Consider the following 15,000-nt stretch of genomic DNA (forward strand, 5'->3'; position numbering starts at 1 on the left):
CCCACAATAGCTATTTGAAGCAATAGAAATCAAAATGGCCGCTGTATCTGCAAAAAGGTCTATTAGAAATAGGAAGTGCAGGTGTAAACATGAAATAAATGTGGAAGCGTAAAATGAAACAATGTCAATGCTAGTGACAATTAACAATTACACAACATTTGGTAAGCGTCTGTCACGAAGGCAGACCCACAACCGACTCTTCAAGGTTTCTGGACTTGGGGCCAGCACAACAGAATGTGGTAGTTTATTCCAATCGCGAATCATCCTCGGGAAAATGACATTTGATGATATGTTGTGCGAGAAAAGGGGACGTTATAGCTACTACAATTGACGTGTCTGGAAGATACTCTTTCAATAAATCACAAAACTACACTGTACGGGTTTTCTTTCACTGCATCCTCACCTCTTTGTTGTAATCTCCTATCTTGCCTAGCAATTTGAATAGCCATCTGAGTTTTCTTAGCCTGGTCGGCAGCCTCTCGATGGATCTGATCTATTGTCTTTGGATTGTTGTCTTCACGACGAGGCACCCAGCCATTGCTCCGTAAATCCACGATGTCCTGCATCATGAATCTGACACGGGAAGACGTTTTCCTCGCCAAAATGATTTTGTTGATCTGTGCAAAGTACTGATCAACCCTTGGCTGGAGGCAAAAGATAAAAATGTGTTCAGCAACTAACACCTTATTGCTGGTCCCAAATGCCATATGCCATGAAAAAAAATTCGAAAAAAGGCACGCATAGCGTACATGTGTGTAGCGTACAAGATTTCCCCATGGGCATCGACCAGTAACCGAAGAACTTTTAACGGGTCTTTCTGCAGGTACCGGAAAGCATTGTGTTTTTGGTCACTTGGGATGTCTCTTGTTTCTCTTGTTTACGTAATTTCTGCTCCGGTAATTGAAACGAAACGAAAATGTGAATTTTGCGAAATGAAATCAAAATGTTCATTCCGCGAAAAAATCTCGATGTTGATTTCGTACAAAATCGTCCATAAATCGTTCGTAAATCGTAAGTCTATTTTGCTGCGAAAGGCCATCTCTTTGGCTAGTTAAGTCCACAAAGCCATCCGTTGTTCGACATATGAACTCCATTTCATCGCAAATTGCAAATCTGTCGATAGCTTGTGAACAAGCTCGTCTTTTGAGTGAATGATTATTGCATTGCACTTTAAGCAAAGAGAAAAGTTTCCTTTCAAGTTGTCCCGAAAAATCCGGGAAATTACAATTTTTTGTGCCATTCAAATAAATTGTTTTCAAACATTTAAAAGTAAAAAAAAAAAAAAAAAAACAGAGAAACGTGTTCCAATCATCGATGATCGCGTCTGACCAAGTACTCGTGCAATTTCTGTATTTATACAGATATAAGTGCCGTGAAACTGCAGTTGGAGCGAGATACTGAGTTTGAGGTGATGATGTAGCGGTCCAATTTGCTTGCATTGCATTGAAAGAATGAGCAATTTGAAATCACTAAAATGAAAGATTTTAGCCCGGACAAACAAGCAGGCTCATTTTTTCTGTAATATTCAGTAGCTTTACCCATATAACAACATTCTTTCTGGTTGATGATTAAAGTGCCCATAACCTAATTTTTCTCACTTAGTCATCTGAATCTAAACATATCTCACAGATGTTTCGCAAAAAAAAAATTGCGATTTTCCCAAAACGCGATTTAAAAATGAAATTAGAAAACGTTCAAATTTGCCGCCATTTTGGCTCACCATTCGCCTTAGTCTTCTATCGATTCTTCCCGGTCACAATACTGCTGTGACGTAGATTAAGGAACACGTGACTTCAAGTGAAAAAGGAATACCGATATAAACAGTATAGTAAGGAATAATTCCCTTGAAAATGCCTAAAAGATGCGTAACCACTCGATATAACAACACAGCTGATCCTAAAAAAAGAATAAGTATCGGTAGGAATCCTTCGACTCGCAAAAAGCAATACCTCAAAAAAGAAGAAAAAATGGCTGCAGATTTTGTCTTGGTAAAAAGAAGCCCGGTAAAACTTCTTCACTGTGCTAGATTCACTTCAAAGAGTATGACTTTCAGTATTGTATGGACAGCAAAACGAAAAGATCGTTGAAGGCGGATGAGATTCGCTTACAGGAACAGACATAAGCGTTGACTTTAATTCCCTCGCGAGACCTTCCTTATATATCCTCTTGTTCTTTTCTGTAATTTTGTAGCCATTCCTCGTCTGCTAATGGTTCTTCCACGTAGGGTTCCGTGTAGTTCTGGGCCGGTTGTTCGAAAGCCGATTAACTTAATCCAGGATTAGCGTAAACTTTTGTTTCATGTTTTCCACTTTCTGATGAAAGTTTTATTTGCTTATTTTTGTTTTTCAAGATTGAGTTCTTCTGATGTAAAGTTTTGCCGAATATCAGCGTTCAACAGCATTTGGGAGTAGAGAAATAAATTCCTTGGTTAATTTTAAATCTGGGGATAGCGTTAATCGACTTTTGAACAAGCGGGCCCTGGGTTTCAGTGCTAGCGCTGGCTGACTCGTCGAGACCGGCAACTACTCGCCTCAAATTCTTTTTTTTTAAATTGCCAGTTTATTCACTTCCAGATTCAGAGGCACTTTCCTTGATGATAAATATAGTTTACTGAAAAATACCAAAAACGATCGCTGAGCGATACCTTGGCGTTGATTAGTAGAAAAGATAAGACCCACGCCAACAAGCATTCCTTAATCTACGTCACAGCGAGCCCGTGAGGCCCTGACCAGCGGAAGGGGTGTACCAAATAAAAGTAGGATTGAAAAAATCGTAGAAAATTCACCTCTCGCTGGAATTGAAAAATTCTTTCGCCAAAGTTCATTTTTTAATATGGACTTTCAAATAGGAAAATAAAACTTTTTAGGTTATGGGCACTTTAAGTTTCGAACGCTTCACGCGTAATTCAGTAAAAAAAAACGCTTAAAATAAAGGGCATACTGCGCGAAAACAAGCATGGTGAAACCAAGCGTTTTCTTGCACTTTCTGAAATTGCTATGCATGAATATCAATTGTGCCACGTTTGACAAACATCTGGATATTACGTCATTATCAAGGGAATTACCTTAATAATCTAAATCCAAGTAAAACCCTCAAATGGACGTAAATCTCCAGGCAGATGGGGGAAGTGGTTTAAAGTGCCTATCACCTCAACACACTTTTCCAATTTATTTTTTCTCCGAAATCGTGCCAAATACATTGTGTTGTTTTTAGAACCTTTTGAAAGAAATTTCACTTTTTTATTGCCTTTGAAAGACTGGAAAAGTGGTCACACTTTGATCCAAAACCAAGCAATGAAGGGGAATGGGTTCAATACCGGGTTGAAGTCACAAATTAATTTGCATCGCTGTTTTCAAAGAACTATCTCAATGCCAAAGCAGTCCGTGATGTCAACTCGGTATCGAACCCATTCCCCTTTATTGCTCGGTTATGGATCAAAGTATGACCACTTTTCCCGTGTTTCAAAGCCAATAAAAAAGGGAAATTTCAATAAAAAGGTTCTAAAAACATGTATTTTCGACGATATCGGAAAATGCATAAAGTGGAAAAGTGTGTTGAGGTAATAGCCATAGGCACTGTAATAGCCAAGAGAATCATGGACACAATAAAATTACCTTGGCCTTTTCATGATCTAGATCTTTTCCAATGGTAACAAGAAGCTTGCACAAGCATTCAAAAGATTCCTCATCGTTACTCTTCAGCAACTTCACAACACAATCATGCATGATACTCTCTGTCAGCATCTGTAAAATTCAATTTCACTTGCTTGTGACACTAACCCATTTGGCGTCAACAACACCTCTTGCATTAACACCGACCAATCCAGGTCAAAAGACTTGGGGAAACTTGTCAAATTTTGGGCAAAAGTAGAGAATTTACTGTACATGCTTTCATCGCCTTTTTCGCGCTCCCCTTCCCCCCAGAAAATGTTGAAACGTGCGAGCGCTCGATGAACGGATTTTGATTTCGGACATCGTGAAAAATCAACATTGTAATGGGATGGGGGGGGGGGGGGGGGGGAAATCGGGAATTGTCCCTACAGTTTTGACCAGGATTGTAAGTTCGCACTTCCAAGAAGCATTCTTTTGACTTTACTTAGTATTCCGTATCCAAATTGACACGACCAATACGGTAAACTTATTTTTTCTGCGAATTCATCCGTCTATATCTGGAACTTCACTTTACCATTCATTACCGACACTGTTTCTGGAAAGTCTTACGTTTGCCCCAATAATTGTGCTTGAAACTGGTCAACTTATAGGGCCTTATTACGTGGTAAATTTCAGCCCGGTTAACTGGGCTGAGATTTTAGCCCGGGTTCTGAAAGACACTCTCTTTAAATGAAAGAGGCCATTACTTGGAGAGGGTTTCAGCCGAGGGCTGAGAATCCTTGCCTGGTTTCTGAAAATGGGCCAGGATTTTCAGTCTGGCCAAACTGACTGAAAAATCCATGCAATTGCTATAGTTTTTCAACCCAAGCCAAAAAAGGAACGCGAGCATGCACATCGATTGTGTCTTCGCATCTCTGTAAACTTTCCTATGTAAATTTGTGATTTGCGCCCGGGCTGAAATTGAGCATGTAATCGCAACCAAATTTCAGCCCGGGCTGAAACTCACCATGTAATCAGGCCCTAAATCTCTCACCATTAGACACCCACTGTTGACAAGAGAAAACCCTTTCGAGCCCCCACAAGTCAAGTCAATGCATATCTCAACCGTTTTGAAGTCAAATCATGATCATCTAAAAGGATTGTGCTGCCCCTTTCAGACCATAGTTAGTAGAGGGAGACAGTCTCCCTCTACTAACTATGTTCAGACCTACCATCGCTGCTTCCCGTGTCGCCCCTTCCGCTAGAAAACATATCACTTTCACTGAATAAATTATTGACGAAAGTTAAAATATAGGAAAGCCATATATATTTGAACTGTAGAGAGATGAATCAAGTCAAGAGGCTGTTCATCGCAGTTATTAACGTTACATGAGCAGGAAAGCTTGAAAAATTCAGGCCTCCTTTCTTTATTGCTCAAATGACGTTAATAGCTGCGATGATCAGCATTTTAACTTGATTAATAAATTATTGCAGCTTGAGCGCTCCAAGATGAGTAACACTTTCGTAATTAGGAGGCCAATGAGAACTTTCACAGACGTGCACCAATCATAGCTAAAAGAAGGGTTCAATCTAGTCTCTACCAAGTCATCAAGTAGGGAGCCCAAGAATTCAAGCCCATGGTCCCTGTTGCAATCAAATTCTAGATTGTAATCTTCTGAAACCATTCCATTGCTCCTAAGGAACATGCACAGAGTGGAGAATTAGCAGGCTCGATTACCAGCCGCTGTTTCAGGAAATGAGTCAGTGCTCACTCCCGAATCACGGCTGGACGCGTGAGGCGAGCTTAATCTCCGCCAAACAGAAACTAGCCTGCACAAATCGAGCAGGCATAAATTGTATTTTTTGGTTCAAGGTATGCTTTGGCCCGGCCTGTGCAAGCTTTACAGCGCCTTATGGTGGGAATCATCCAAGATTTCGACAACGGAACGTATTCGAGAAGCTGGAGAATGGTATTGTGTCGTTTTGTACCGCCCGAGGTCGGAATTTCTCTAACTTTGCAGTTGGCGCCAGGAGCAAAATACGGCTTTCAAATCCATTGCTATTGCAATTTATCCTCAGAATTCGCTAATGGAAGAGGAAGCAAAGTTCCTCAAGATCAATTTAAATTGCTTCTGAGTTTATTGGTGGCAGAACGAGGGGGCCGATGAGGTCGATTGAGAGCTGAAGCGGCCAAAGATTTTGTTGATGATTCGCCGGCATTGTGTGCCACTATGACGAAAATCGCATCTTTTCTATCGAAGCCATTGTAAGACATAAATAAGTAGCCTGCATGAGAAGAAAAATGCTCTTTACTATTTTCAAATATCTCTTTTTGTTCCAGAGATATTCAAGTTTTTAAAATATGCAAATTAACCAAGTGATGATGTCATACACTCAACCAAATTTTGATCAAATACGATGAAAAAGGATATCTCAGCCAATTTACATCAGAAATGTTTGATTCTTTGCAGTAAGATTCTACTAAATGTGCTCCACAATTTGGGCGTAAAGTTTCGTTACCATAGCAACATATTGGGTCCCAGACCTCTCGAATATTAAAGGCATTTCTGGCCACCTTTGGCGTTCCATTTTCACATTTACAAATGGTGCCTCATATACATGATCCAACAAGCATATAAATATGTTAGCTTCAGTTCGTGGCCTTGTTTAACGTTTTTCAAGCGGAAAATCACTTACATATTGAAATCAAGAGGGTGGGGACTGGAAAAGAGTGAGTTGCCATGGGAACACAATGTTTTATAGCCGTAGGTGTGTTTTCTGTAGAAATATTAGCCTACCAAGTTTCAATGGTCTGCGCTGCAAATTGGCAAAGATAGCTCTATTTATATACTTGATGTAATATTGGGTTGAGTGTATGACATCATCAGTCATCTCATTTGCATATTTTACACATTTTCAAACTTAAATATCTCCGAAACTAATGCGGTTTCGCAACAAAGCACTTTAACCTAGGTAGAGGAGTCAGACAAGGTTGCCCTCTTTCTGGTATCCTGTTCGTAATTGGCATAGAAATTTTAAGCAATGCTATAAAACGCTCTAATGAGATCAAAGAAATTCCGATTAATGAAATGCACAGTCAAAATTTCCCAATACGCGGATGATACGACAATTTTTGTAAAAGACATACAATCAGTTCATAATCTCTTCCATCTGTTAAGCAAATTTGAAAACTGCTCTGGGGTTAAAATAAACCAATCCAAAGCAGAATTGTTATGGCTTGGTTCTTTGCGCCACAGAAAAGACTCCGTGCTAAGCTTAAAATGTAGCGACGAACCTATTTACGCCCTAGGAGTGTACTTCTCATACAATGAAGAACTTGCAACAAAAAAGAACTTCTTTCACAAGTCTAGAGACATATCAATTTATGGTAGAATCAATATCGTTAAAACCCTCGCGTTATCAAAATTAACGTTTATTTGCAGCGTATTGAACACTCTACCTGGTTTTACTGCTGAAGTCAACAAAATAATATATAATTATATTTGGAAAGGTAAAAACCCGAAACTTAAAAAAACAACTATCGCGAAAGTTAAGAATGAAGGAGGACTTGGTATGATTGATTTTTCATTATTTGATGAAGCTCTGAAAATTACATGGGTAAAGCGGTTGTGCTCTGACGACAGTAGACCATGGAAACTTATTCCACTATCCTTGCTGTCGAACGTAGGAGGAAAACTTCTCTTTCAATGCAACTACGACCTCAAATATTTATGTATCAACGAACACTTACCAAAATTCTATCGAGCTGTATTAATACACTGGCAAGAATTAAACTATACAACGCCTAAAGATAAAGAAGCCAATCATCTGTTTATTATCGAATCTGGAATCAAGTCGGCATATGTAAACTTGCCTGCCTTGTTAATGATTTAGGAAATAATTTTTTGTCGCTTAAGGCGTTTGTGCAAAAATTTAAAATTAAATGTAATTTTCTGCGCTACCGTAGCTTGCTGTCGGCTATACCTGATCAGTGGAAAAAAAGCATAAAAAGAGACGAGCAACGGAATAAAAGCCTAAAAAGAGACGCGCATCAACATGTCCTGACAAGCACTCAACTAGCAATCGATAAGCTCACATGCAAGACAGTGTACAATACTCTGATTAGCCGACAGCAGTGTCCACCTACTGGAGAAAAAAGATTAATAGAGTGCGCTTTTGATGAACAAAAGCGACAAAGAGTTTACTCTTTGCCATTTCGTGTAACGAAAAAAGTGAAACTATCCATTTTTCAGTACAAAATAATACATAATATACTATATACAAATAACATTTTACACAAAATGAAGAAAAAACCACACCCTTACTGCCCATATTGTATTAATGTTGAACAAACGATTTCTCACCTACTCTTTTCGTGTTATGTTGCGAAATCTTTCTGATCTGAGTTTACTACCTGGTTTAATTCGATTTCTCCAGAAAAGAAATCTAGTCCTTCTAAAGGTGAAATAATATACGGAGTGCTTGACGACTGGTCATCTTGTTTAACCCTCAATCACTGAATCTTAATTGGAAAATACTTTCTATATACTAATGCCTTAGATGATAAAAGACCGCAGTTTGCGGATTTCATCACCCTTGTACATGATAAAATCGACATAGAGAAATATATCGCTATCATGACGAATAATTCCTCTGCTTTTGTCAAAAAGTGGGCCAAATTCCTCACCTGAGTAAATTTCTGGATACCTTTAGTTAGTCAGTAAGTCAGTCCCTGTAGTTAGTAATTACATTGCATGTCTTGCCTGTATAAGTAACTTTATTGTATTTTATGCGTCCCGTAATTTATATTAGTATTGTAAACCGCGCAAATATTGCATTGTAAACAGTGTTAATACCATGTTTTAAGTAGTGATTAGATTGCGATAAGGTCAGCACTTTGTTGTAAGTAATGTTAAAATTGTGAATAGTATAATTACCGAGTCGTAGGTAGTATTAGTATTGTTAATAGAGTAAGTAGCATGTAGTGTTAGTAATGTAATGCAGTCAATAATAAATAAAAATAAAAATAGAAAATAAAATAAAAAATGCAGGTATTTGCAAACGGTAAACGGCATTTTCATTCTTTCATAGCATTCTTTGTGATACGCCTAAAAAATCAAGAGGTAAAAATTTGATCATAGTGGCACTTTAAGTCAATATTTTTGGATGTCTACTGCCATTCCCCTGCAACTATCAACTTCGCATAAATTATATTTTGAATTTACGTCACAGACACAATCTATCGCTCACACGTCCCGTCGTCTCTTCTCGGGCAGGATACCCGAACTAGAGTGAGCATTAGGAGAACAGAATGAAGTTTACCTACCAATAAGTCTACAATTGATTTTAGTTGCATATTCCTTCGACAAAACAATTTCCTCTAAAGAAATAATTTGCGTAACAAGCTTTACCGCGTACAAACGAAGGTAGTTCTGAATACTCGCAGGCCAAAAATTGAGCTGACGTTTCTGAAATGCCTACCTTCAGTTTAAAAAGTTCACCGATAAACCGAATATTCCCTAAAGTCCGTCGTTTCTGTTGGCGTCCTTCATCTTGAAGGTCTCTTTTTCTGCTCTGCAATTCTTCCTCCTAAATGGGAAACAAAATTATAATATATTATGTCGTCGACTAAGAGCGAAAGAAAATGTTAGGTACTCTACTTGCTCCTATTCCAGACTACAAGAATACCCTAATTAAATAAATAACTGTTGCAAGGTTTATTTGTTGCCGAGCTTGAATGTTTGAGTCTTAAGAACTTTTGTTCAAAGGTGGTACGCCCAACAAGTCGTTTTCTAAACATCCCATCCTCTTTCCCAATAAATTCTAGGCCAACCTTCCCTAAGTTTTATTTGTTTTCCTCACTGCAAACAAAATACTTGGATAAAATTACTCGACACAATTCACAATCAAGCAACACTAACCTGCCAAAGTTTTATTGCATGGTAATTGTGCATTAGTACTCACACTCAATCCTTGTTTTGTGAGGTCTTCCAGTTTCTCATGAATAGTCTTCTCCACTGATTTTTCTCTCTCAAACTCCTTCTGACATTTATTTAACAAAATCTTCCGGAATGAAACATCTTTCTTTACCCCCTCTTTTTCGACTACAACTTTTTTCTGCAAATAGTAACAGTAACAGTAATTCAAGTGCCTATAACCCCCACAAGGTTTTTTTCGCAGATGAATCGTTGTGTCATGCTGAGCAAAGGGGCATGATCGAAATATACATCTGGATAGACAAAAAAGGGGGGGGGGAGGAAGGTTATCGGCACTTTGATTACAAAGCCAAAATTAACACGAAAAATAATAATTTGCAATTCTTGACAACTGTGCACTCTTCCGAGAGCGTAGAGGATACTCCAGCACAAACGGCCCTATCTCCATCTGGGAGAATCCCCCATCCCCCTCCCCCCCCCCCACCCCCCATGCAAAAGGCCTTGAGAAATCACGAAAACTGAACCTAAATGCGTACGAATTACACGAAACCTACCCTTGAAAAAAAGTGGCAACCCACCAAAACAAACCTGCAAGCAACTTTATCCCACACGCATAGAACTTTCCAATTAGGATTTTAAATAAAATAATTAGGACATGCATGTTACGATTTTACATACGTTAAGAAGGCATTTGCACATGTTGGCATAGGCAACACTGAATTTGAAGTTGGCTTCATCAATGGCCTGAAGAACAAAAACAGAACATGAAAAAGGTTAGGTACAGTTTTTCGTTACCAAAACCACATCCTGTGTGACTGAAAATTGGGTAATTCATCTCGTATTGGTCTAAAAAACAAATCTCAGAGTTAAAAGTAATTCATCATCTTCAACTCCATCACCCAAAATCAATTAAAATTACATTGTCAGAGTCAAGACGTGAAGTAGAAAATTGAACTAATGACAATTAAGCAGAAAAACAAATGAAAATTTGAACAATCCATCATCGAGAATCACTCGATCATATAGGATAGAGTGAGAAAGTTGAATCAGAATAAGATGGAAAATTCATTACTTTGGGCCTCATTACAAGGAGCAAAAAGTGAGCTCAAAGATCTCGTGTTCACATCACATCTTCCAGCCAGGATCTCTGATGGCACTTCCTGACTGTTAATTACTATTTCTCAATAGTCACATTTTCAATTTTCCAGATTCACTCCACCTTTCCTGATAATAGGGGTTCAACTGCAGTAATTGCTCATAAAACTCAACTCTTCTGATGCTGGTGAAAGACAACCTCAGTCATTAAAAATATAAGTGAAAAACCAAGGTGAACACACCACAACATCAAATATGGTGTGGCCAACACGTCACGCATGCGCACAGACATTTCAACTGGTCAATTGGCAACCACAGATGGATAAAAACAGGCTGTGCAATTCTGATGAGGCCTAACAAGGCCGAAACAGCTGTTCATGGCTGCCAATAAACCACGTGAAATGGTTGTGCGCAATGCATAATGTGATGGCCTCACCGGGTTTCGTGTTATGGTATGTTCCCTTGCTTTAAACGCTTTATTTAAACTTTAGCTGCAAAGTACATGAAGGCTTTAACAATATGCTGTAGTCTAGTTATAAACATGCCATCGTTTAAGGGCCAATACTTTTTCTACACGAACACTACAGCACAAACCTTTTCAAATATAAGATCAATTGCACCTTCCAAACGCTCTAGAGTGTCAATTTCTAATTCACTAATTTGTTGTGTCAGTGTCTGAAACTTCTGTGGGGTGAGCTTATTCAGGATACTTCTCACTTTACGATAGAGTCCCTGGAATAAAATTAAACAGTAAAACAAAATGACATAATTGATGCTCACTGCTTTAAAGTGACTTGTGGCTCCTGAAGAGGAAATTATATTTTGTGCCTTAGGTTCTTCATCGGTGAGTCTTGCTCTTTAAGAGCTCGTGCAATTTCCAAATGTTTGTGCGATTGGAACGGAAGACCTTACACAGCAATGACCAGAACCAGGTTGCTGTCGTTAAAACAATGGTTTGCTGGGGGTGCTCAGTCTCGCGGGCTCAGAAGACCTGGTTGTGGTAATTGTTATTTCAGGCTTTTGGATTAGAACAGCTAAACTCCCAGGGACAATAAATCTTGATTCCTCCACAAACAGCCTCATCTTTCCATCACAAGCTAGAAAATATTCAGAAATTCATGAGAAAACCTGAGCAAAATAACTGACAGCTTCATTTTCTTTCACCGCCATCACAGCAAATTTATCCACAGGATTATCCTGCCCCTGCTGAGCCTCAAGCTTTTTTTCATGTCGAAGATTCCCAAACATCACTACAAAAGTAGTCACTGTAAACCACTGAATAGAATTAGACTTATTCTAAATATGAAAAGGCATTATACCTTTAAACATTAATAACATTAGATACCCTTTTGTGTGTGTGTATCGGTATATAGAAAATGACTCATTGCCCAGACATCTCTCTGCATTTAGACCTTGGTTGCCAAGTGTTTTTCCAAGTTATGTCACTTATGTTTTTGACTCGATTATATGTGGATCTTTGGGCAAAAATCAAACCAAAAGTTTGAAATATGGTTTCGAAAAACAAAAGATATCAGTTACTTCGTTACTGGAATGATGTAGGTGAAAGGTGAGTCAACTTCATAGTCAGTGTTTTCTATCTAAGTGCCACGTATCTCCCAAACGAGCAACATGTATTCAAAAGATGTTAAAAATAGTATACTAAAAATGACAACACTGTGTACACAAAATACCTCTGTCTTTGTTTCTTCTTCATTTCCACTTTTGAAGGCTTCATTAGGTGTCACCCATATATTGTCAACTCTCTTTAACTATTGTAAAAAAAGTGTTTAGAGAACAAAACAATTTTATGAGCAGCAGATATAAAAAACATTCATGACAATCAGAAATACTGTGTCTGCATTAACAGGCTTTGGTCAAGATTTTGACTTTGCTTGACAACTAGAGGATTTAAAGAGCCCTTAACCTCGGATTTTTTTATTGCACTAAAACGAAAGTCCAACTCCATAAATATATTTTATGTTAACAATACACGATTTACTTTCCTTCCAACAGGACAGGAAATTTGCACAAGTTAGCACAAATTGGCTGCTGGTCGCGAGGTGGCTTAGCTTACAGGTTTGAATATGAAGCTTCCAATTCTACTCGCCCAACAAAGAATTTCGTAGCCCAAAAGATTTGCGGCCGGGTCTCATTAGAATAAATTTTTATATCATCAAAAGTTTTGGCCATAATTTTTTGAAAAGTGTTCCAAATTTTTTTAACGGGTCGCATTTAAGGAAATTATCATTTCCGAAACATCAGTGATTGATGCAAACATCAATCATATAAACAGTTCCATTATCAAGGAGATCTCGTTTTTTTCCTTTTCACTTGGCTCTGGAAAGATTACAACATAGCTCGGATTTTCAATCACCAAAATAGACGAACCAGGGGAACTCGATCTTGACACTGCCGCTCCCATTGTAAAAACTGCAGAGGGATCGTGAAAAAACGTTATTTTGCCCTGCCATTACGCGTTTGAAATTGCAATAATCTATTTCCCACTGAAATTTAAGATTTACGACCTACTGTACACAAATAGGTTGAATGACAGCTTGATGCTTAAAACAAACAAATCTGTTTCTGTTGTCAACATTTGGTAGCCTCAGAGACAGCACTTCGGCTTCTTTGAAGATTGGCAGAATTTTGACACTCCGCAAAAAATTGGAGAGTTTGTTCGAACGTGTGGTCGCACTTACTTCTCATCTTGTAGCGACAGATTAATAACTTGTAAACAAAATTCACTCTGGTACTACCCGGGCCTTAGCCAAGGCAAAACAAATCTCAAAGCTAAACAGCCATGCTCACAAACCAGAGTGCTGAAATTTACCGTAAACAAATTACATTCTCAAAAGTGCATACATGTGGTACCACGGGGAATTTAACAAAAATAAAATAAAATAATAATAATAATAACAACAACAACAATAATAATAATAATAACAACAATAACAGCAACAATACTAATAATAATTATTATTATTATTATTATTATTATTATTATTATTATTATTATCATTATTATTATTATTGCTTTTTGTAAGTCTCAAGGTTATTTAGCCGAGCATGAGTGCTCTACTAATTGGGGAGACTGCAAATTCACTGAGGTGAGCCTTATTTGGGATAGACAAGAAGGGCATTTTCTCTTTCACCTCAGTTACATCAAGTTAACTCTATACTTCAAAATGTTCTTGTCAATTTAATTTGAAAACGCACGCTATTAAGTTCCAAGATTTTTAAAGGTCGAGAAGGTTGAACCTGGACCATAAGTGACAATTGCATCACTGATAACCTCTAGACCATCGAAGCAAGCAAACTGCATTTTGGCTTCCATCAATCAAATTTCCAAACATAGGCGGGAAGATCAACTCCGCCTCTGGAAAGTAAATTGGAGTTTTTGTTTGGCTTACAGCTCGAACACCATTATGATTATGATTGGCGTCGCATTTGAATATACGAATGTGCCGTGGGAACCAAAGATGCTGATTGGTGGGTTAGTCACACATAAGTTGATTTTGTCATCTGTGGTTGGCGTCAGAAGTTTGACTGATGGAAGCCAAAGCGCAGTTTGGCCATTGGCGCTTGAGGATGAATTCCCCAGAACTATGAAAAACGCATTAAATACTTGTACATGTAGATCAGCACTATTTGGAATGGGTGCTTTGAATTAAACACTGTTGATAAGCGCTTTATGAAATACTTGAATACGGTGCATGGGAATATTACGTTGGTGACCTTCTAATCTATGTACATTGTGTACTTGTCACGAGATGTCCAATGTCCTTCTTGTCTATTCCTAAAAGCATTAATCATTCACTGAAATCAGGACAAATCAAATCGAAACTAATGCTAGTTTCTGAGGAGAGGGGAAAACCTCTCGAGGCAGAGCAGAGAACCAACAAACTCAACTTGAAATGCTCATCATTTCTGCAATAGGTAAGCAAAGGTACCTTCAGTCTATATTTACAAAACTAGAATACCCGAGGTAATAAGCATCGCTCAAAAAGCATCACTAGCAATTTTGCGCTATCATGATCATTCTTTTGGGTGTTAACTCAAACAGTTTGCTAGTCAACCCGTCTACACTAACTGTTGTGTTCGTCGCATCAGACAATAGTAGTGTTGTGATCTTGAAAATGTCAAGTTTTCAGCAGTGCAGTGAGATCAAGAATATAAATCTACTGATGGTATACTTCGTGATTTATCTATTCTTGTAACAAAAACACAAGGAATATACCATTTGGTTGCCCCGGGCAATCAGGCAACTGTTAATGTTAACCCCTGGGACTCTATCCATGAGACCATTTCACAAACTGCTTTGCATTAAGTTTTGGAATTTTTTTTCATGGCAGAGCAGTTTTGTTGATGCCAAATAAGAG

At 38.2% G+C, this 15,000-nt stretch overlaps 1 protein-coding gene across 3 annotated transcripts in view; it reads right to left on the bottom strand.

Annotated features, from left to right (window-relative positions):
• LOC137997518 (eukaryotic translation initiation factor 4 gamma 1-like) overlaps positions 1-15,000 on the bottom strand; it is a 64,816-nt gene that overhangs the window by 19,597 nt on the left and 30,219 nt on the right. For 2 of the 3 annotated variants that reach the window (XM_068843565.1, XM_068843566.1), the window contains exons 6-12: positions 12,313-12,390; positions 11,216-11,353; positions 10,205-10,270; positions 9,555-9,707; positions 9,072-9,179; positions 3,615-3,743; positions 404-644 (exon numbers count right to left, since the gene is read on the bottom strand). In XM_068843565.1, coding sequence (XP_068699666.1) covers positions 404-644; positions 3,615-3,743; positions 9,072-9,179; positions 9,555-9,707; positions 10,205-10,270; positions 11,216-11,353; positions 12,313-12,390 — 913 coding nt within the window. Of the gene's footprint in view, positions 1-403; positions 645-3,614; positions 3,744-9,071; positions 9,180-9,554; positions 9,708-10,204; positions 10,271-11,215; positions 11,354-11,401; positions 11,681-12,312; positions 12,391-15,000 lie in introns of those variants that run through there. The other variant, XM_068843567.1, reaches the window with a different exon arrangement.

This window comes from Montipora foliosa, chromosome 3 (genome assembly GCF_036669935.1).
Source record: "Montipora foliosa isolate CH-2021 chromosome 3, ASM3666993v2, whole genome shotgun sequence".
Classification (NCBI taxonomy): domain Eukaryota; kingdom Metazoa; phylum Cnidaria; class Anthozoa; order Scleractinia; family Acroporidae; genus Montipora; species Montipora foliosa.